Here is a 24,822-nt window from a genome sequence, read left to right on the forward strand (position 1 = left end):
AAAACGAAGTTTACCGAATGATCTCATCATTCATAAATCTCATCATACATCAATCTCATCATACAACAGAAAACGTATAATGTTGTGAACACTTAATATAATGTTGTGAGCACTTAATATAATGTTGTGATCACTTAATATAATGTTGTGAGCACTTAATATAATGTTGTGAGCACTTCATATAATGTTGTGAACACTGCATATAATGCTGTGAGCACTGCATATAATGCTGTGATCACTTCATATAATGTTGTGAGCACTGCGTATAATGCTGTGATCACTTCGTATAATGCTGTGAACACTGCGTATAATGCTGATTATTAACATAAGGCAGTCGTGGCGTTCCATATTTTTCACAGATCGTAGTGCGATCGTGGCCTAGTGGGACTAGGGTATAACATAAGGACGTACGGTTGTCTATAGATATAGGAAGATGTAGTATGAGAGTCAACGAGACAACTCTCCATCCAGGTCACAGTTTATAAAAGAAAACCATTATAGGTCAAAATACAGTCTTAAAATGGAGCCTTGGCTCACACCAAACAGCGAGCTATAAAGATAAAGGGCTGTATAATTGCTTGCATCCACTTTTTTTAACTCTGCATTGTGTATAGTTGCCCGATTAGCAATCACACCATATCTCATTGTTTTTTTAAAACGCTCTTGAATTACATAAAAATTGATAATATTACAACCCGGAAACATTGGTAATACATTTAAAAAAAATAAAATAATATATTTTATTTTATTTGTCAAATGTACTATGTTTAGGTTGTAAAAATATTTACTTAGAACTGTCTTTAATACTACTCTCACGGACAATCTAAGTTTGAGTTCTGTTTTGTTTCCGTATAATACGGCATGTTGGCCCAAAATGTCTCAGCGTTTGGATCTTTCCATAGGTTTATTAAAACGGACGTCGATTAGAAGAGTCAAAACTTGGACGTCGATACAATTGGCCTTCGATTTGTAATCTTATTTTATTGTAACGTCAGCTTTGGAGTTCAATTTGAGAAACCGACGTCGATTAAAGACCGGACGTCGATCTTAGTCTTACATATATAAAAAAAGAAGATATGGTATGATTGCCAATGAGACAACTCACCACAAGAGACCAAAATGACACAGAACAACTATAGGTCACTATATATGCATGGTTTATATCATAAAATTGTTAACCAAAAAAATTTGCATGGAAAATTAAAAATTAATATTTTATTGGATAGTATGAAAGATAATAGATGGCAAATGGATGCGTCTACATGTAAGTCAATGAGGCAGCAAGATGCAACCCATGGACACAAAAAGACATCTACAAAAAAGTTATCTAGATATACATGATAATTTTTGGTCAAGGTTATTTTTGATGAAGTTGAAGTCCAATCGAATCGAAACTTTGTACACATGTTCCTTTTGATTTGATCTTTCTAATTTTATTGCCAAATAAGAGATCCATTTTCACAGTCCATTGAACATGAAAAATGATGGGGCATCCATGTACTATGGACACATTAGCACAGATTTTGTATCAATATACAAGTCAAGCTTTAAATGGAAAAAGTACTGGGGCAATAGGAGGTCAATTAACATGTTAACAACACATCGATTTTAGCAACAACAGTTAACAACATATTAAAAAATGCTGATAACAGTTAACACATAGGGTTGAAATTAAAACAGTCTTCAGTTTAAATTTATCTCAGATAAAAGTTAACAACACCTTGAAAAAGGCCAAAACAGGTTAACATAAAAAGGTATTGCCCCCTTCATACCGGGTATATGTAACATTTTAAGAAGCAAGATCAGAGTTGCCTTATATTGATTCTTATTCCTGCATATATACAAAACCTTACATTTATGCAAAATGCAAGGAAGACCTATAATTTCCCAGAGAAAAAGAAACAGAACTGAGAATGGAAACAGGGAATGTGTTAAAGAGAAAACCAACAGACCAAAGAGCAGAAAACAGATCAAGGCCATCTATTGGTCTTTAACACAGCCAAGAAAAACCTGCACCTGGAGGAGTGCTTCAGCTGGCTCCTAAACAATAAGGTGTACAAGTTCAGCTTAAATGGACGTCACACTATAAAGCTTTGAATTATATAAATAAACCAAAAATTTTAAAAAGTTACCAAGTGGTTTATACATTATTTTACAGCTTATTTCGATCATTTAATTCAATATCATTTAAAACAATTATATTTTTTTTTACAGGAGTGCGGTCCTCACGAAACAATGGAGAAATGTTGTGATCAAAAGATGTATGAGTTCACCTTGTATAAAAAGAAACAGTGGGAAAGTTTTGTTTACAAACAAATTAAACAGATTGACATACTTCCCTAGTCGCTGTTATCCATCTTCAGAATACCCAGAGACATTTGATCCTTTCAAGAAAAAAAAGCCAGAGTTTGATCCAAATATTGCAAAGAGGAAATATAAAACCATTTATTTCTTTAAACCAATTAAAGTGGCAAAAATTTTGTCAATGTTAAAGATATACCAGACTGGATTTACATTTGCCTTGGTTCCATACTCATTATTTATGTTTCATTCTCAACTAGCTGATTTTAATGTTATTGCTGCATGTGTTGGACTTTCAATATCTGCCACAGTTTCTTTGTATTATATCAGTATGTATATACAAAACATCACAGGTATTATTGGTGTAAATGAGGATATGACAAAAGTAATGATTTCACATCTGAATTTCTGGGGCAAACGTGAGGATCAAATTTTCAAACGAGAGGAGATTGTTCCTTTCTCAGACAGTGGAGAAGATGTGAAAAGTGACATTTATAAATTAATAACATTTTTTTCAAATGATCAGAAGTTTTATCTTTTTGTGAATAGAGGCGAAGTTGTAGATAGAGAAAAGTTTGAAGACATTTTTGGAAACTTGATATAAATAAATGTATCACTTTTATGTTCAATATTTTAGTGACAAATAATTCAGAATAAAAGATGACATAATTTTAAGTTTATATTTAGATATTTAGGTAGAAAGGTGAAGATGTATCAATGATCTGTGATTATATCATGAACATGATTTAAGGACTTGTTGATATCGGAAGAAAAATAAATGTCTTTTAAAATATTTAAGAGAATGTCTTATAAGCATGTATTTTTCAGCATTCTGATTAAAGATTATTATTCAATGATAAAAAAAGAGAAGGACTTAAACCTAATTTTATTCTTTTTATGATTTTAAAAAATCTTTAGAACAATTAGCTTTATAAGTAATCTGACAAAAAAAATGAGTTATTAAATATGACTGATGATAAGGCCATGTAGGTCATTGCCATCATTTTGCGTCTGTTGTTTATTTCTGTCGTCTCCATACTTTTCAAAGAACTTTTTCTCTGAAACTACAGAACCACTTTTAACAAAACTTGGGATGAGTGATCTGTCGCGATCCTTAGGGTATGTATCTTGTATAAAATTTGTGTTTAATTCTGGTCAATAAACAAGCATGTACACCAGACTTAAAAAAGAACAAGAGTTAAAATGTATTCATGGTCTTTTATCTTGAAAACTGTCACAACTAAAAGGTAGAGAAAATATGAAAAATCAAAATTGTTCAGAATGCCAAGATCTTCCTCCTCACAATTTTCACCAAAATTATTTGTGTGGGAGTTATTTCCCTTAAATGACAGTTTTTAGTTAATTTTCATGTTTTAGCCTATTATTTTAAAACTTTATATAAAAAAAAGAAAATGTGGTGTGAATGCCAATGTGACAACTCTCCACAAAGAGACCAAATAACACAGAAACTAATAACTATAGGTCATTGTACAACCTTCAACAATGAGCAAATCCAATACTGCATAGTCAGCTATAAGAGGCCCCAAAATGAATATTTGTTGGACTTGGGTAAAAACTGATAAGGTCAAAAATTATAAGCAATACAAAAAGTGCCAAATAATAGAAACCATTGGATGACTTCTTAACATATTTTGGACTATTTTTTGTGTCCGTCATGACTTTTTCAAAGAACTTCTCTGCTGAACATGCTGGCTGAAAGAACTGAACCAATTCCAACAAAATTAGGGGGGGATGATCCTTAGATATATAATTTGTGGTATCTGCTATAAAATTTGTGTTTTTTTTTGCCTGTCTGTCAACAAACATCTATTTTAACAATCAATTAAACATAGAACATTAGGGTAAAATCCATTTTCTTAAATCTTCAAACCATAAGAGAACAAGCAAATATAAAAGGACAAAATTTATCAGAGATCAACCTACATCATCATGTACTTACTGTTTCTACCAAAAATAACATCTGACAACTTAATTAGATGAGTAGAAACTATAACATGTAAAGGCAAAAGTGATCATCAAAACAAGATCTTCAAAAGTGTCAATATTATTTATATGATTAGATCACTCATCAGCAAGGAGTTATTGTCTTTAAATAACGATTGTTGACAGATTTAAGTGTTTTTGCCTAATATCTTTAAAATTATAATGGATAAATGGAAACTGTAAGCAACAAAAAAAAGGTATTGTGATTATTTTTTTCACATATAACAGTAAAAATTTGGTTCAATTTGTAGTAATTATTTCTGCATTGGAACAAGTTTCAGTTATAAAAATATTGCATCCATTGAAACATGAGACATTTGTGCAAAATTACATATATCTTTCAATTTGAAAATGTACAGCAAAAAAGAAGCAGCCAATCGAACATTACCATCAAGGAAAGGAAAGTTAACCAGAAGAGAAAAAAAGTAGAACAGTTTGTCATAAAATTTGTAATGATCATTGCCATGTGAAATGCCAACATCATGGTCTAAAAAGGACAGTGGTCACTCAGTATTGAATTAAGTAAGAGCATGGAAATGAAATGAAAATGCATTTCCATAGAAAGAGTGAGTTGAGGTGGACAACCTAAACATCAATGAAACATTTGTCACTGGACATAAAGTAAACAACCTGTCAATTAATCTAGCAATCAAATTTAAAATATCTGGAATGACTACAGAGAAAATGTCTTCTAGATATCTTCATGTTTTATATATCTAGCAATGCGTGCATTATTAGTCTTTTGGGTAAAGATTGCATGGAAATGAAAGGCACTGACTTGATATCTAAATCTAAAAAGTTGATCATTCACTGACTTTGAGATAGAAAAAAATATAGTGCATTGATTATAACAATCTATACATCCAATCCAAAAACATTTCCAGATATTCAAGTCATAAGCTGATGTTATACTCGTCAAGATAATATTGCAAGGCGCACGAATCTAATAGCTGTACATGTTCTTAAATATCAAGGATGTGAATTTTAACCAGATTTTCGAAGTAAAATTAATTTGTTGATTTGGGGATATACGGCAGGCAGTGGCTGCCAAACAGTGTCCTTTCATTTCATTTCATAAAAACCCTAAGAAGATTTTTGTCATGCCCCCTCTATGAAAGTAGAGGGACATTATGTTTTCTGGTCTGTGTGTCTGTTTGTTTGTCCGTCCGTCTGTCCCGCTTCAGGTTAAAGTTTTTGGTCAAGGTAGTTTTTGATGAAGTTGAAGTCCAATCAATTTGAAACTTAGTACATTTGTTCCCTTTGATATGATTTTTCAATTTTATTGCCAAATTAGATTTTTGACTCCACTGAACATTATAAGAAAATGATACTGCGAGTTTCAGGTTAAAGTTTTTGGTCAAGGTAGTTTTTGATGAAAGTCCAATCCACTTAAAACTTAGTACACATGTTCCCTATGATATAATCTTTCAAATTTGAATATCAAATTAGATTTTTTTACCCCAATTTCACGGTCCACTAAACATAGACATTGATAGTGCGAGACGTGGAGCATCCGTCTACTATGGACAAATTCTTGTGTAAATTTAAATATGTTGTTTCTTGTGACAAAATAAAGGTAAAGTTCAATTTTAGCTTTTCTCATTGATAAGTTATAGCCCTTTCCCAAGAATTAAACTTTGATAAATTAATCAATATCTGTACAAAAGGAAATTACTCAATTTTTAAAAGATTTTTTAGACAAATAGTATTAGTTAATGATAAAGGACATTTTGGATTTTTGTTTTCTTTTCTTTGATAAATTGTTTGAAGACTTTTGTGGTAGGCTTGTTTGTTATTCTGTATAAAATAGTTTATATGAATGCTTTATATAGAACTATAATAATATATTTAGATAGGATATATTTCATTACATTACATTGTGTAGATCTTTATTAGTTTGTGACAAATGAAAGAAAAAGAATTTGGCACTTTTAATTATATTTGAATATAAATTGAAAAAAGATATATACACTGACTGTGTAACATCATATCTTATAATCTTATTTTAGAGAAGTTTTTCCAGTCTTCAGTTAGAATACTGTGTTAAACCACAATTATGTTCAAAGGGAAATAACTCAAACTTATTCCATGAACCAGTAATGATATGATCAAAATTTCTATTTTTTAAAGTCAAGTCAGTGTGTTATGAAGGTAAATGAAACAATTGTTATTTGTTATTTTATTTTTGTTGTGTGTGATCTTTATTGGTGTTCTCCATTAATATTCAATACACGAAAATAAATCGTATCCGTAATGGTATTCCGTATTCGGTTAAAAATTAGTATATTTTCATTCTGGTACCCGAACTGGTTTCAGCAAACCATAAACAAAACATCTACACGTGCAAAGATTGCTGATATTACCCTGTGTAAAGGTACATATTGTTACTATACCTGATTAGTAATTTATGTAAGCATAAGGAAAAGTGGTATATTGCCAATGATGCAACTGTCTATCAAGATTAAAGGTAAAGGATTTCACCATAGGCATAGTGGCTTTATTTATGACGGTCCACAGATTATCATTTTACCACTTTTACTCATGTGTAAATTATAGAAGCACTTGTTTCTGTCCATGGAAAGGTCCAGAGGCGGATTTAGGGGGGGGGGGGCAGGGGGCCCGGGCCCTCTATTTTCAGAAATATTTTGGTTGGTTATATAGGGAATCACTGAAGCGTGACGGAATCGGGCCCCCTTTTATGAAAATTTCTAGATCCGCAACTGAGGTCGACTAATTCTATCCATGTGTAATCTATTACATATGGATAGTCAACCTTATATATTCTTTGGTTATCTTAATCTTACAAAATTGCTCTTTTTCTTGCGACCACCAGAAGTGTTGAGTATTGGTCAAGTTTGACAGATCAATGTAGAATGTAGATGTAGATACAGCACAGCATATTCGCAACACACTTACATCATACATGTTTTTTTCCTGAATATGCATTTAATTTGACACTGGTGAGTGGTCATGAAATGGACATCAATTCAGTGATTGATTATATCATGTATATGCAACAAACTCTTAAGGTTCATCATAAGGAATTGAAAAATATGGCCTTGTTTACACCTCCAAAATTACTATGAGTACAGACAAACTGGTACATCCAGGAAAGTTTTAATGCATGGCAGGAACTAGATATATAAAAGTTATATGAAGTCTACGTTTCAGAAAATTAAAAACTTACCTGGATTTTGATGTTCATTTTTTTCCAGTCTGCAGAAGATAGCAAAATAAACAAACACCTGAGTTTCATTTGATACGGTCCACTCAGTTACACAGTTTAAACCTGTTAAATAACCTATTGTTTACAGGTGTCTATTGTCCATCTATTGTCCATTTAAATCAATACTACTCACAACATTGATTATATGAGGGGAGCTTCTCAATCGTTTTCACTACTTAGTTAATTTTTGCACCTTCTGCAGGAACGAAAAAAAATGGATAGCAAAATCTAGAAAAGTTTATAATTTTCTGAAACATAAAATGCATTTAAAATTTATATATCTAGTTCCTGCCATCCCTTAAAACTGTTGCAGGTGTATAGATTAGTCTGTACTCAGAGTAAAATTTGGGGTGTAAATACGGCCATTTTAGCCAAAAGGTTATGATGAACCTTAACAGAATGCAACAAAAAGTTAGCTAAAAATTTGACAGGTCTATTGTTATTTATAACCAAACGTACAGAAAATGGCTATAACATCTGGTATGGGCGTGTAATAAAACCATTTATCATATATTTATAGAAATTGATGTACAAAATGTACCCCATAATAAAATTAACTTTTACATATATTTATTCGCTTAATTTGAAGAATTGCTTTAACAGTGTGATATGACTTTTGTTATCAACTGCTTCCGGTTTTTATCAACTGCTTCTGTTTCATATCAACTGCTTCCGTTTTTTTATCACATGGTTTTCTGTAACGTTATCGCCTGAAATTTCGACGTCATAGGCAAATTCCCGAAAATACACTGTGTGTAAAACATAACAAAGTTGGATAAAATAATATTAAGAATGAAGAAAATATATAATTAAAAACTGAAAAACAATATTAAAACACTGAAATGCATTGATTTGAAGTTTATAAAATAGTTTTAGTCTATGTCTTCTGCTGAAATACGGTATATGAAAAAAAGAACATAACATGACATTTTTCATATCAGACCCCTTATCAGCTCATGGTCAAAATCGATGATAGTCCATTTGAAGGGGACAATAAATGGATGACCTGTGTTAAGAGAGAGCCATATCTCTTGCTCATCAAAGACACCCTTGTAGATTTTCGAAAAAGAGCAGGCTAATGCCACTACAAGGCAGCACTTGCACCCGCAAAGTGGAAAGGGATTGATATAAGTTGCAAAACTTGTTTCCCTATCCACTATAAATATATATGTTTAAACTAGATATATTTTATGAATGGCACAATTTTGGTAGGTGTACATATGAAAATAAAAGATTTGGCATAACTGCAAATGAGACATCTCTCCACAATGGACAAAATGATATAAAAGTTTACAACCATAGGTCACAGTAGGACCTTCAATAATGAACAAAACCCATATCACATACTAGACCCATAGTCAGCTACATGTACATGCATAAAATGCCCTGAAATGACAAATGTCTGTATGATAGAATTTATCTGACCTTGACCTCATTTCAATAGATCTTTGAAAAGATTAATTTATGTTATACAGTACAAAAAATGTTCTTGTAGTAAAACCAATATCTTCAATAATTCCATCACATAATCAATGATCAGGAAATCAGGCGACATTTCAGTGTGTGTACTCTAATTCTGAGAAGATTAGAAAATTTAATAAAAAAATCTAAAAACTTTACTGTTCATTTCATATGTAAGACTGTTGGTTGTATTGATCAGAGGCGGATTTAGGAAAAAAATTTGGTTGCTTATATAGGGAATCACTGAAGCGGGATGAAATCAGGCCCCCTCTTCGGCAGCCAGTGGGCCCCCACTTATGAAAATTTCTGGATCCGCCACTGTTGATTATTTAGAATCTTCATACATGTAGCTGCTGGGACTAGAATGCAGTGGTAATTGACTCTTTCAGTTTGTCTTTTTCTTCATACATGTAGCTGCTGGGACTAGAATGAGTGGTAATTGACTCTTTCAGTTTGTCTTTTTCTTCATACATGTAGCTGCTGGGACTAGAATGTAGTGGTAATTGACTCTTTCAGTTTGTCTTTTTTATGCAAGAGTGGCATCCCTTTGTTCTGCTCCAATTCAATCAATTCTAGGAGAATGGATGAGTTCACTGTCATTCTTGAACAAGCTCACTATTTCACTTTTACATGTTGTTCAGGGTAATCCACACCAGGCTAAGTGAGCAAGATTTTGGATCTTGGATTCCTGACTTCATTCAAAGAAGTTTCAAGTATACATACAAGTTTTTTACTCTCAAATTTCAATTGTTTTATATCACGCAAACACATTTTGTGGTCGTATATAGTTGGTATCACGTTGTCGTCAGCGTCGTCCGAAGACAGTTGTCACCACAAAACTTCACACCACAAAGGAGTGGTTTGGATGGCTTGGGGGTGGGGGTATGGCTCAAACTGTCAAGGAATTAGGGACAAAAAAGGAGGAAAAACAAGGGTTTTTGGTTGATAGTCAAGACAGTTTTAAAGTAGTGTAAGGGAGGTAACTCAAATATATTGAGGTAATCCAAACATATTACCTCCCTTCCTCTGCTTAAAAATTACGTATAAAGAATTTTGGTTTTGTCTTGAGGTGATTAGCTGTCAATTAACTTAAAGAAGTTACTATTAAAATTATGCTGATTAAGGAAATTCATATTAATTTTCTATATTAAGACTTTTATGATGTATTTAAATGGGTACCCGGTAATTATCGATGCATCTCCAATGGAAATTTGAATTGAAATTATGGCCATATCTTGAGGGAAAGATTTTTTTTTGGAAAAAGGCAGGGGGGCAATTTTTTTCTCATTTTAGATTTAAGAAATTAAAAAGAAAATTTCTTCATATATTGAGGGGGGTGGGGGATACAATGTTTGGTTATTTTGGGGGTTGGGGGCAATTAGCAATAGCATAGTGTATTGCATGAAAGCAAAAAATTGTTTGTAAACACAAATCATATAACCAATACTTATTTCTTTGACTACAGTTATTCTGTGATAATTCTTATATGATTTGCATATATCTATAAATACTTGAACTGGATTGGACAGTTAAGATTTTTCTCTTGGTTTACACTTCAATAAATCATGTTTCCAAAACTACTTTCGCAGTCTATTCATGCACGATTCATATGCTTGGAGGGATCCCAGGATTTTCAGCAAATTGAGAAATTAAAAAACAAATGCCTGACAGTTATTTCTATTCTAATGCATGTAAAATAATAGAATAAAATAAATAAATGCATTAAAAGCCTCGAAAATGTGTAAAATTAAAATTTAAATAAAATTCCATGAAATTTCATGAATGACTGGCGAATTTACGTCATGGCAAAACACGACGTCATACGAATGAAAACTTTCAAGGGAATGATTTTTTCATTACTTGTACACTTCAAATTCGAATAGTATCTCATTAAAATGAAGTTTTGGAGGTAGGTGCAATTTATTTTTATATCCATGTGCATTTATCGAACATTTATGGATTTTAGAAAGTCAATACGGTGGCCATTTCCTTAGGTACGACCTGTCGATTGTGCATTTGATGGTAATTATAGTAACCTTTACACACAAAAACAGTTAATTTTAAATAGTGAATTTTTGGGTTAAGAATTATAAGGATTAAACACATTTTTCAGTGGCGGATCCAGAAATTTTCATATATGGGGCCCCACTGACTGACCTAAGAGGGGGCCCGCTCCAGTCACGCTTCAATGATTCCCTATATAAGCAACCAATTTTTTTCCCAAAAAGGGGGGCCCGGGCCTCCCCCTTAATCCGCCTCTGTTTTTTCTAGAGGTTATTGATGTGTAAACCAGGTCTCTTACTCACAAACATTTCTTTATTCAGTTTGTGAGTTAATTGCCCCTATTTACACATCAATAACCTCTAGAAAAAATGTGTTTAATCCTATATAAGAAACCTATTATGTGTCAAATAATAAATTACTATCCAAATTCAGGCCTGTATCAAGCGTGAATATTGAGTCCATTTTTCCTAGGTTGGACCTCTGCGGTTGTATCCAGCTGCGCTCTGCAAAGCAATTTATTGATTATTACCAATAGTTTTATTGTTTGGTAGAGGTCCTTGAAAATTGCTCTCATATGACCTTTATTATTATTTATAAATAATCTGTGTTTTATACCATGTAGCATTTATCATGCCTATGGCCTTTCCAATGCTTTTTTTCTGATTCACATAAATTTTGCGGAAATAAAGTGTTGTTAATGATTGAAAGGAGCAGGTCTTTTCCAAACCTTTTTACAATTTCTCTGCAAGATAAGTATTTTTATAATGTTTTTATATTTAGATGGGTAGGAAACTTGGAAAAAGAAAACAGACAGATGATGAAGTTGATGTAAACATTAAAAGGGAAAAGACAAGTGTACATGACAGTCAAAAAGATGAATGTAGTCTTGAGAAAGGACATTCAATGAAAACAAATGAAGACGCACTTGCTAATAATTGTAGAAAAGACAGTGTTAAATCCAAAAAGAAAAAAAAGAAACTTGTTAAAGAAACAGAAGAAATGAATAAAGATATGAAAGAGGATAGTCCTCATACAGATGCAAAAGACAATGATCTAAATGCTGAAACTGTGGCTGCAACAACAGAACCAAAAACCAAAGAAAATAAAAATACAGAAAATGACAAAAATGACAATTCACTTGATGCTACAAATAAAGATGTGGAAGACATTATGAAAGAGGTGTCAGTAAATAAGAAAAAGAAGAAAAAAGAAAAAAATAAGAAAACGAAGCCATGTGTGACAGCTGATAGTGAAAAGACTGAAACAGAAGACAACAAAAAATCATCTAAAGAACTTGCTATTGCATATCTTAAACTATGGAAAAAGAATAGAGAGGAATGGAAATTCCAGAAAGTTCGACAAGTCTGGTTACTTAGTAATATGCTTGATTCAGAAATGGTAAGTTTAGTAACTTTGTAATATAATGCTTAATTGATTCATACAAGATAAGTCTTGTTACATAGTTATATGCTTAACCTGGCATATTCTGTATGTACAGTATGTGTCTGTCCCAAATCAGGAGCCTATAGTTCAGTGGTTGTTGTTTGTTGCTGTGTTACATTTTTTTCATTCATTTTTTGTACATTAATTGGTCTGTTAGTTTTCTCGTTTGAACTGTTTTACAATTTTCATGTATTTGATTTCTATGCCTTTTATAGCTGACTATGTGCACATGGTATTCACTTTGGTCATTGCTGAAGGTGGTACAGTGACCTATAGGCTTTAGATGTTAATTACTGTGTCATTTGGTCTCTTGTGAAGAGTTGTCTCATTGGCAATCATACCACATCGTCTTTTGTTAGATTGATTCAGAAATGATGTCTGGTTTTAATACTTATAATTTAGCCATATGTTTTTTACATTAAGTAAACTTAAGTTTTCCTTGACTGAATGTTATGAAAGTTATACACAAAGCTTATTTCCACAAAACACAGATTAAGTTCAAATTTGGGAGGTGTGACTTTTACTGTTCCTTAGTTATGGCCCTTTATAAATGAAATGTTGCTGATTTTTTCATTTCCATTCTAAAACTATAGTTTGCCTAAATCAAATGTTATGAAACTTATTACAATAAAACACAGATCATATTTTACAGTTCTCTAGTAACAATGTATATCCCTTTATGACGGTTCCTGTAAGCAGGGGCATCATCAGTGTCCCCTGGACACATTCTCCTGCAATTGACTTTGTATTTTTGAGTTGCTTTCTCATTGGTGTAAACCTTACATCTCTTTTGTCATATGACAACTCTATTCAATATACAGAATTTTGACTTCATGTAGATAATCTGTCTGACTTATTTAGTCTTTTAACCAAATTTTCACTCTCTAATGGTCAGGTTAAGATTTCAGAATATAAAAAGTTGTAACACAATTAAATTATTTGGATGTCAACAATGTTTTATTACATGCAGACTTATAGACAAATATTTCATAATTTTATTCAAAATAAAAACATGGAATGATGTAAAAGTCTTAACAAAAGAAGTGGGTGATAATAGCATTCTTTCTTCTCCAGGGATAAGAAAAAGATTGCATACCATCAAAATTCTGTACACTTTAACAGATGCAATCAATAAGATCACTGGCCAGTGAAACCATTGTAAACTTTTGAACTTTTGATTATTTAAATATTTGTACTGCTCATAATAAATTATTATTTTATTACGTATGTTACAACTTCAATTCATTGTAAATTTATTATACATGTATGCATGGTATGGATTAACTGTAAAAGAACAGTTTAACATTATTTGGTTTTTTTGGAGGGGAAGGGTTTTGTTGAGATAATAGTATTTATTTGTACATATTTTTAACTACATAAATGTACAAAAAACCAAATGTGTGTATATCATCAGGCATTAATCTCATTTTCATGCTCCAGTTTTCTGATTAAGAACATGAAGATGACATTGGAATAGGGATGTATTTATATCAATATTAAGACAGTAACCCAAATGGTTCAAAAGTCTTCATCAATAAACAAGGGTACATGTATGCACAATATTTGAAACTCTGAAGAGACCAAAGTCAAAGTTACATGTCTAAAATATTTAATATTTGGCTTTTTACAATGTATATATGTGTGTTTAACATATAATGTACTTGTATCAATGGCTTTTAATACATTAATTTCATATCATGCCACTGTGGTCAGGTTTCCAGGATACTGGGGCTGATTTGATCATATCATTTAATAAGATACATGTACAATATAGAATAAACATTTTCAACTACAATTTTACCAGGCATCTCGAGCTCATCACCAGTATTAAGTGACTTGTTTTCACTGTAGGTAAAAGATAAACACTTTGAAACTTTACTACTGTATCTGGACGGTTTAAAAGGAAAAGCTCGGGAAACAACATCTACAGCAGCTCAGAACATAATTGAATCAGAATCAAGTAAGACTTTAAAATATACAAACTGAATGCTTATTAAACTGCCACTTATCACTCAATTGAGGATTTAGGAGTGGGTGCTATATTGCTTTGTTCAATGAATATCTCTACTTGCCAGAATGACTTTATCTTTAGTCAGCAGTTTAAATGTTATGAGCTGTAACATTCGAGTATTCACCATATCTGTCTGATTACTGTGATAAGTATTTCCTGTTTGCTGATACCCTGAATTGTTTAGTATGTTGAATGAACTTTGAAAATTTAGTTGAACATTTCTCCAATGCTACTGAACATAATGACTTAATATTTGGTCAGCAGCCCAACAGTGTTTTAAAGTGGTAATGTATGGGTGTTTTTTGGATTTGTCAGACTTCTATTTTCTATTTTCTGACACTTTGAATTGCAGGTTGGGGTATGCTGTCAGAACACTACAACACATTGATTTTCTACTTCTTCTACAGATATGAATACTAGGATTGTCAGTTTTCCTACGGTTCTCTCCCCACACTCTGCCTTCCTCCACCAACAAAAACTAACTGCCACGATATATATAGCACAGTATTATTAGTGTTGAAATTGGCTTTGAACACCATTCAATCAATCAATTTAGATATGAAGCAATTTATATTCTCGGTTACCAATGAAGTGAAACAGTAAAACATTTAATCTGAATATCCATTATTTGTGTGATAATGAAATTAATGAATTGGTTCTTTTAGAAAAATTATAAATATGATTATCAGATTGGGTTCTTAACTAAGCTATTTATTATGGGTAGCCTCCAGATGTTTGTTTAATCTTTTTTTTATCCCAATTATGAATATTTACTCCCAAGTGCTGTTTATTCATATCCAATTTAAATGTCAGATGATAGTAATTTGACCTCCATAGTATTGTTAAAATTTTATTTTCATATTATTCTAAATGTAAATGATCTTTTCCTTTTATTTATATCATGTTTTTCAAATTCTTATTTTTCTCCAATCTTAAACCTAAAATAAACTTTGATAATTCAAGTTTATAATGGATATGTTACAACTTATTACATATATATTCTAAGTAGTATTTGCAATAGGAGCTGATGTGCATGTTTTGTTATGGGAAGAGAAAAAAGAATGTAAACAAATACTTTTGTAAAGGTTTATTTATAAAGTTTTAATGGAATAAATGACTGTTTAAGTGTATTTTTATCCTCAGATTATTTTACTGTAAACAGTGTGTATCAAGTCTGTATCTACAGTAAACTAACAATATAATATTTGTATTTCAGATAGTGGTGTTAAAGTTGATAGAGCTCGACAGATTGTCCAGCAGTTATCTACAGAATAAATATACAAACTTGATGGTCTTCATTTTCATTTTTCTTCCACAAATCTGAGTTATCTAAGTCTCAATATAAATAGAAGATGGACATAAAGTTTGATTATTTGAGATTGAAGCAGATATGTTGAATTCATGAAAATTTAGAAATACCAACATTCTTTTTTTTTCTTCTTACCAGTGGTATATAGTCTCCCAAAAATTATTAGCCAAATTAATAAAACCGTCCACAAAAATATAGCACAATAAAGGATTACCATGGTTTATCTGCTTCTTTCACAACTGCACAAGACGGATGGTTTCCGGATAATAACTTTAGTATAAGTAAATAGAAATCTTTAAAATTTTAACACAATGTTTGTAACCACAAAAGGAAAGTTGGGATTGATTTTTAGGGTTACGGTCTCAACAGTTTAGAAATGAGGGGCCCAAAGGGGCCCAAAACAAGCATTTATCTAGTTTCAGGACAATAAGTTGTGAATAAGTATTTCAAATGCTCTGATATTGTACCACAATGTTCATACCATAAGGTAGAAGGTTAAGAGTTATAGGGCAAACAGTTTAGGAATTAAGGGCCAAAAAGGGGCCAAAAACAAGCATTTTTGTAGTTTCAGGACAATAACTTATGTATAACTGTATGCATCTCTCTGACATTGTACCACAAGGTTCCATATAACGAAAGGAAGGCTTTGATTCAGTGTGGGGTTAATATACCGGAACATTTAGGAATGAGGGGCCAACAAAAGGGCCAAAAAGAAGTATTTTTCTAGTTTACAGACAATAACTTGGGTTTAAGTGTATGGATCTCTCTGAAATTATACTGCAAGGTTTCTTACTACAAAGGATAGGCTGGAATTGATATCTGGGGTTCTTGCTTCAAGGGAGGAGGCGGGGTTTCAATAAGGGAGTGGCCAAAAAAGGACCCAAAATAAGCATTTTTGTAGTTTTCAGTCAATAACTTGTTTTTAAGTGTACAAATCTGTCTGAAATTATACCACAAGTTTCCATACTACACAGAGATGGTAATTGGGGGTTATGGCTTAAATCATTAAGCAAAGGGGGGGGGAACAAAATTTTTTTTGGTTTCTGGACAATTCAGACAATTTAAAAGCAGTGTAAGGGAGGTAATGCAATTAAAATTTAAAGAATACTGTTGTATATGTGTTTGAATACTTGATTACCTCCCTTACACTGCTTGTTTTCAAAAGTTTCAAGAAGAAATCTTCAATTGAACAGTATTGTGCAATAGATTTGTTAGATCTTTGACCACATTTATTTTGTGACAAAAACCTATATTATGTCAAAAATTTGATCACAATGCAAATTCAGACAGTATCAAGCTTGAATATTGTGACCAAATTTGACCTCAACTGTTCAGGGTTCAACCACTGCGGTCATATAAAGCTGCGCCCTGCAGAGCACCTGGTTTGATTTTGACTTATTATTTTGAATGACTCCTGTCATGTTACATAAAACTGAACCTCAGATTAAATAAGGTGTGCTTATCATTATTACTGACCATATAATGAAGCTTAAAGACCTTAATTTGTCCATCTATCTATCAATCTCTCTGTCTATCCATCCTTGGTCAAAAACATATGCTTTCCAGATGAAATCTTGAGTTTCCCTTGCTCACTGATGGAAGAGTAAAAACTTAATGAATTCTAGGTCAGTAGGGCTAAATTTCAAAGTCACCGTTTCTAAGATTATATATTTTTTAAACAAATAGTTTTGCCTTGCTATGACTAAGTCCAAGAAGTGATACTTGAATATGCTGTTTGCAGAGTGACATCAGCAGAGTAAACAATGTATTAGTTTGTAATTAGGTAAGTTTATGGAGAAACAACAAAACACATATCAAGTGTGAATTTTGGTGGGTCAATTTTACGGTTCTAGAGTTGTGCCCCTTTTCAAATATATTAATTGCAGAATTTTTGTTTCCCTTCTCAAGCTTAAGATTGTCACAACAAAATGTTATGTAATATACCCATTAAGCTTATTACCACAAAATTCAGATCAAGTAGTATATGGGTTTATTCTTTTATAACATTAAATGCAAGTAAAGCATCATCTGTGGCCTGTAGACACATCCCCCTTTTAATTTTTAATAGGGGGACTCAATAAAGACAAAAGAGAAACCATTTAGAAAAAAGATAAACATTCTATTGGGCATGAGCCTCTGGTTGCCATCTGGTGGGTAAACTGGGGTAAAAGGTGCTCCTGGCAAATTTATTTAAAGAAGTTGCTTCAAAATATATTTTTTGTATGATAGAGCTTTGGTAATCATATTTCTTATTTACGTTTTATTGTCTGGTACATTAATCAGGCCATTGGTTTTGCTGATTGTTGAGGCTTTATCATGACCTATAGTTGCTTAAATCTAGGTCATTTGGTGTCTGGCAATCATTCTAGTAAGGAAGAGTTTGACAGGCATTGAGTGATAGATATGATAGGAAAGCTTAACACAATTAACCAATCATACACTATCTGTTACATCTCCTTATATTAAGGGTTAGTATAAATAATAATAGTATAAACTACAACTGCAACTTTTTTCCTGTTTTAGTTTCTTTTTCTCAATGCTTCCCTGTTTACAAAAGGGTGAGTCTTCTAAGAAATGTCCTAGAAATAACTTTAAAGCGTGAAAAGGCTATCATCAATGTTCACATTTAGGTGGAAATATTTATTTAATCTCAATTCTCCAATAACCTGGTAATCTTAGTTTAGTTTTAGCAAGATAAATGTGTATACTCTTTATAAATCAAAATTGTATTACCAATTTGCAATTTGGTTTTGTATGCTTCAGAGGTTTGCACATTGTATAGAGGCTTTGCTATTATTTAAGACCTTATTTTGACCTTCAGGAGTCTTGCTTTTTATATGACAGCAAAAATTTTTTGGTCGTATATTGGTATCACGTTGGCGTCGTCGTCTGCATTGTCGTCGTCGTCATCGTTGTCCGAATACTTTTCGTTTTCACACTCTAACTTTAGTAACAGTGAATAGAAATCTATGAAACACAAGGTTTATGACCACAAAAGGAAGGTTGGGATTGATTTTGGGAGTTTTGGTCCCAACATTTTAGGAATTAGTGGCCAAAAAGGGCCCAAATAAGCATTTTCTTTGTTTTCGCACTATAACTTTAGTTAAAGTATATAGAAATCTATGAAATTTTGACACAAGGTTTATGACCATAAAAGGAAGGTTGGGATTGATTTGGGGAGTTTTGGTCCCAACAGTATAGGAATAAGGGGCCCAAAGGGTCCAAAATTAAACTTAGTTTGATTTTAACTAAAATTGAATCCTTGGGGTTCTTTGATATGCTGAATCTAAAAATGTACTTAGATTTTTGATTATTGGCCCAGTTTTCAAGTTGGTCCAAATCGGGGTCCCAAAATTAAACTTTGTTTGATTTCATCAAAAATTGAATAATTGGGGTTCTTTGATATGCTGGATCTAAAAATGTACTTAGATTTTTGATTATTGGCCCAGTTTTCAAGTTGGTCCAAATCGGGGTCCAAAATTAAACTTTGTTTGATTTCATCAAAAATTGAATAATTGGGGTTCTTTGATATGCCAAATCTAACTATGTAGATTCTTTATTTTTGGCCTCGTTTTCAAATTGGTCTACATTAAGGTCCAAAGGGTCCAAAATTAAACTTAAGTTTGATTTTAACAAAAATTGAATTCTTGGGCTTCTTTGATATGCTGAATCTAAACATGTATACTTAGATTTTTGATTATGGGCCCAGTTTTCAAGTGGGTCCACAATTAAACTTTGTTTGATTTCATCAAAAATTGAATAATTGGAGTTTTTGATATGCCAAATCTAACTGTGGATGTAGATTCTTAATTTTTGGTCCCGTTTTCAAATTGGTCTACATTAAAGTCCAAAGGGTCCAAAATTAAACTAAGTTTGATTTTAACAGAAAATGAATTCTTGGGCTTCTTTGATATGCTGAATTTAAACATGTACTTAGATTTTTGATTATGGGCCCAGTTTTCAAGTTGGTCCAAATCAGGATCCAAAGTTATTATATTAAGTATTGTGCAATAGCAAGAAATTTTCAATTGCACAGTATTCAGCAATAGCAAGAAATCTTCAATTGCACAGTATTGTGCAATAGCAAGAAATTTTCAATTGCACAGTATTGTGCAATAGCAAGAAATCTTCAATTGCACAGTATTGTGCAATAGCAAATATTTTCAATTGCACAGTATTGTGCAATAGCAAGAAATATCTAATGGCACAATATTGTGCAATAGCAAGAAATTTTCAATTGGAGTAATCTTTCTTTGTCCAGAATAGTAGTTGAATCAACTTAAATCATTGTTTTATACAATATACAATATATTCACTTTTACTACCAACTGATAAATTAAAACAACCTTAACCATTCAGTGATAACAAGCACTTTTTTTACATTTTAATATTTTATGATGTATTTAAATGAGTAGTTAATGTTGCAAACTCCATTAGAAATTTGAATTGAGATCAGTTTTGGAAAAAGGGAAAGGGGGATGTGAAAATTTTTTTTTTCTCATTTCAGATTTCATAAATAAAAAGAAAATTTCTTCAAACATTTTTTTGAGAGGATTAATATTCAACAGCATAGTGAATTGCACAAAGGCAAAACAAAAATTTTAAGTTCATTAGACCACATTCATTCTGTGTCAGAAACCTATGCTGTGTCAACTATTTAATCACAATCCAAATTTAGAGCTGAATCCAGCTTGAATGTTGTGTCCATACTTGCCCCAACCTTTCAGGGTTCAACCTTTGCGGTCGTATAAAGCTGTGCCCTGCGGAGCATCTGGTTTCATTGTTGATTTGCTGTATCATTTATCTCCTTTTATTAGCTCACCTGGCCCTAAAGGCCAAGTGAGCTTATCTCATCACTTGGCGTCCGTCGTTCTTAACTTTTACAAAAATCTTCTCCTCTGAAACTACTGGGCCAAATTCAACCAAACTTGGCCACAATCATCATTGGAGTATCTAGTTTTAAAAATGTGTCTGGTAACTCGGCCAACCAACCAAGATGCCACCATGGCTAAAAATAGAACATAGGGGTAAAATGCAGTTTTTGGCTTATAACTCAAAAACCAAAGTATTTAGAGCAAATCTGACAGAAGTGAAATTGTTGATCAGGTCAAAATCTATCTGCCCTGGAATTTTCAGATGAATCGTATAACCGGTTGTTAGGTTGCTGCCCCTGAATTGGTAATTTTAAGGAAATTTTGCTATTTTTTGTTATTATCTTGAATATTATTATAGATAGAGATAAACTGTAAACAGCAATAAGGTACAGCAAAGTAAGACCTAAAAAGAAGTCAACATGACAAAATGACCCCCTAAGGAGTTATTGCCCTTCATAGTAAATTTTAACAATTTTCATAAAATTTGTAGATTTTCACTAACAATTTCCACTGAAACTACTGGTCCAAGTTCATTATAGATTGAGATAATTGTAAGCAGCAAGAATGTTTAGTAAAGTTAGATCTACAAACACATCACCATCACCAAAACACAATTTTGTCATGAATTAAAGTTTTTAAAACATTTATTAGAATCAAAAACTATCCTGGATTTTTACCAAACTTGGACAAAAGCTTTTTACAATCAAAAGATAGTATCTATAGGAACATTTCATTAACGTTTTCCCATTTTTGTTGAGCCTTCGACTAACAGCAAAAGTAGGCAAGAGACTGGATTCCGCTGAACCCTTGAATTTTTTTTCAGTTTCAATTAATATAAATGGAGGGTCATTTTATTTGTATTCTCTTATTTTCATTTATTTTATCTATTTAGATAAAATTAATAGCTACAGGTCTTTGTACAGCCTTCAACAATGACCGAAACCCATACTGCATGGTCAGTTGAAAAATGCCTCAAATGAAAAATGTAAAATAATTGAACGAAAAAAGTAATTTGTCCTTATTTATGAAAACTAGAGGCTCTCAAGAGCCTGTACCGCTCACCTGACTCTACTTGGGTTTTTGAAATCATATAAAAAAGATAAAATTTGGCTACAAAGTAACAGCACTTGGCCACCACCTCATTAGGAAAGGAACATTTATGCTATGTTTCATTTCATTCAATTCAGTGGTTCTCTAGAAGAAGACTTTTGTATGAATTTCCCTTAGGGTCCTATGTTAAACAAAGTCACCCCACTGGTGGCCATATTGGATGACAGATCGGCTACAAAGAAACAACACTTGGTCAGCACCTCATAAGGAACATTCATGCCATGTTTGGTTTCATTTCATTCAGTGGTTCTCTAAGAGTAAACTTAACACAATTAACCAATCATACACTATCTGTTACATCTCCTTATATAAAGGATTAGTATAAATAATAATAGTATAAACTACAACTGTGACTTTTTTCCTGTTTTAGTTTCTTTTTCTCAATGCTTCCCTGTTTACAAAAGGGTGAGTCTTCTAAGAAATGTCCTATAAATAACTTTATAGCGTGAAAAGGCTATCATCAATGTTCACATTTAGGTGGAAATATTTATTTAATCTCGATTCTCCTATAACCTGGTAATCTTAGTTTAGTTTTATCAATATTCTTAGAAAGCAAGATAAATATGTATACTCTTCATAAATCAAAATTGTATTACCAGTTTGCAATTTGGTTTTGTATGCTTCAGAGGTTTGCACATTGTATAGAGTCTTTGCTATTATTTAAGACCTTATTTTGACCTTCAGGAGTCTTGTTTTTTTTTATTGTTGATTTGCTGTATTATTCATCTCCTTTTATTGTTGAGCCTTTGACTTTTGTTGAAAAAGTGGCACATAGCAATCCTACATTCTGTTGGTGGCGGCATCCACAAATATTCACTCTGTTGTTAAAGTTTTTGAAATTTTATTAACTTTTTTAAACTATCCTGGATTTCTAACAAGCTTGGACAGAAGCTTGTTTATGATCAAAAGCTAGTACATGTATCTAGAAGAAACAAATTTTTTTTAACAAAATGTTATAAATTTCATTCCTGTTTTTCTATATTTTACTTATTAATGGACATAACATACAGTCTGCAGTTAAAGTGTTTTTAAAACATTTATTAGAATCATAAACTATCCTGGATTTTTACCAAACTTGGACAAAAGCTTTTTACAATCAAAAGATATTATCTATAGGAACATTTTATTAACGTTTTCCCATTTTTGTTGAGCCTTCGACTAACAGCAAAAGTAGGCAAGAGAATGGATTCCGCTGAACCCTTGAATTTTTTTTCAGTTTCAATTAATATAAATGGAGGGTCATTTTATTTGTATTCTCTTATTTTCATTTATTTTATCTATTTAGATAAAATTAATAGCTACAGGTCTTTGTACAGCCTTCAACAATGACCGAAACCCATACTGCATGGTCAGTTGAAAAATGCCTCAAATGAAAAATGTAAAATAATTGAACGAAAAAAGTAATGTCCTTATTTATGAAAACTAGAGGCTCTCAAGAGCCTGTATCGCTCACCTGACTCTACTTGGGTTTTTGAAATCATAAAAAAGATTAAATTGGCTACAAAGTAACAACACTTGGCCACCACCTCATTAGGAAAGGAATATTTATGCTATGTTTGATTCCATTCCATTCAGTGGTTCTCTAAAAGAAGTCATTTGTATGAATTTCCCATAGGGTCCTATGTTAAACTAAGTCCCCTGCTGGCGGCCATCTTGGATGATGGATAGGCTACAAAGAAACAACACTTGGTCAGCACCTCATAAGGAACATTCTTGCCATGTTTGGTTTTATTCCATTCAGTGGTTCTCTTAAGAGAAGTCATTTGTATGCATTTCCCATAAGGTCCTATGTTAAACTAAGTCCCCCACTGGCGGCCATCTTGGATGATGGATCAGCTACAAAGTAACAATACTTGGTCAGCACCTCATAAGGAACATTCATGCCATGTTTGGTTTCATTCCATTCAGTGGTTCTCTAGAAGAAGTTCAAAATGTAAAATGTTAATGACGGACGACGAAGGACGGCAACGATGGATGACGGACGCCAAGTGATGAGAAAAGCTCACTTGGCCCTTTGGGCCAGGTGAGCTAAAAAAATAATGAATGAAAAAAAAATATGATATACAGCAACAAATGACAACCACTTAATTACAGGCTGTTATGCTGTGTCAGTTATTGTCCAATATGATTTTTTTCAAAGATCTCCTATGTTAAACAAACTTAAAGTGAAGGATCTTTTTGGTATCTAGTGTAAAGTATTTGGTTATTTATATTCCAATGAGTGAACATACATGGCTCCATGTCTAAAAAAAGAACATATTATGGATAGGATGTATTAAGTGATTTATAGATAATCTGACAGGGTAAAAATGCTCAGAAGGTCAAAATTTATCTTAAATATTCTCTTTAATTATCAAGTAACTGCTATTGGAGTTCTGAAATGACAATTTAGCAAAATTGTGTTCAAGGTCATAGGTAAATTTAACGTTTTAATATCCAGATAGCTTCAGTCAACATAAAACATGACATCCTGAGGATATAATGAACAATTTGGAAAAATAAATTTGTGGCTTTCTTTTAAGGTTGTGTAGGAGACTCAGAGGTAGGAGATCTCATAACAAGAAAAAAAGTGTTATAGTACTATTAAATCCTAGATTGCATACAGCTGATGATTGAACCATATGAAAAATGCATGTTAACATTCCTACTTGGAATTTTTCAGTAACTATGCTAATATCCAGGTGAGAGATTCAGGCTCCTTTGAGTCTCTAGTTTATAACCTCAATGTCCCATTCATGAATAACCCCTGATCTTTTTAAATTATCTATCAAAAAGGGAAACTTTACAGGTGAATTTTGATTCTTTAAAGTATTTTGTCTGTTGGAGTATGCAGCCTTTCTCTAAAGTTCTACAAGTCTTATAATTTATGGAGCTACAGTAATACCCAGCTGGAGTGGAAAGACTTTTGGGGTAAAGTCCATTTGCTTATGAAAGGATATCCGTTGAAACATTTTAGCTTTAACCTGTGTGGTATTTAAATTTGATGTTTACAATTTTTATTGGTGCATTGTTGAAGAGGGGTTTAACTTCCCGGCTCATTGATGTTTGTTCAAATAGCTGTCATACCAGGAAGTAAGAA

At 32.3% G+C, this 24,822-nt stretch overlaps 2 protein-coding genes across 3 annotated transcripts in view; one reads left to right on the plus strand and one right to left on the minus strand.

Annotated features, from left to right (window-relative positions):
- The window catches only part of LOC143046165 (L-threonine ammonia-lyase-like), a 34,209-nt gene extending 26,381 nt beyond the window's left edge, over positions 1 to 7,828 (minus strand). The window contains exon 1 of the mRNA XM_076219193.1: positions 7,493 to 7,828. Coding sequence (XP_076075308.1) covers positions 7,493 to 7,561 — 69 coding nt within the window. The 5' untranslated portion in view covers positions 7,562 to 7,828. The remainder of the gene's footprint in view (positions 1 to 7,492) is intronic.
- Positions 3,292 to 15,739, plus strand: LOC143046169 (uncharacterized). 2 transcript variants are annotated; one of them, XM_076219210.1, is made up of 4 exons: positions 3,292 to 3,420; positions 11,777 to 12,394; positions 14,291 to 14,399; positions 15,667 to 15,739. In XM_076219210.1, exons 2-4 carry the CDS (start codon positions 11,777 to 11,779, stop codon positions 15,723 to 15,725), a joined length of 786 nt encoding a protein of 261 aa, XP_076075325.1. In that variant the 5' UTR covers positions 3,292 to 3,420; the 3' UTR covers positions 15,726 to 15,739. The 2 variants fall into 2 exon arrangements, with proteins under 2 accessions (XP_076075325.1, XP_076075323.1); XM_076219208.1 differs by lacking the exon at positions 3,292 to 3,420 and adding an exon at positions 6,587 to 6,679.
- Positions 15,740 to 24,822: the final 9,083 nt, after the last annotated feature.

Source organism: Mytilus galloprovincialis, chromosome 9 (genome assembly GCF_965363235.1).
Source record: "Mytilus galloprovincialis chromosome 9, xbMytGall1.hap1.1, whole genome shotgun sequence".
NCBI lineage: Eukaryota > Metazoa > Mollusca > Bivalvia > Mytilida > Mytilidae > Mytilus > Mytilus galloprovincialis.

Coding starts and splice junctions, on each gene's coding strand:
- LOC143046169 (XM_076219210.1), top strand. CDS start 11,777: ATGGGTAGGAAACTTGGAAAAAGAAAACAGACAGATGATGAAGTTGAT. Junction 12,395..14,290: donor ATATGCTTGATTCAGAAATG/GTAAGTTTAGTA, acceptor TTTTCACTGTAG/GTAAAAGATAAACACTTTGA. Junction 14,400..15,666: donor CATAATTGAATCAGAATCAA/GTAAGACTTTAA, acceptor TTTGTATTTCAG/ATAGTGGTGTTAAAGTTGAT.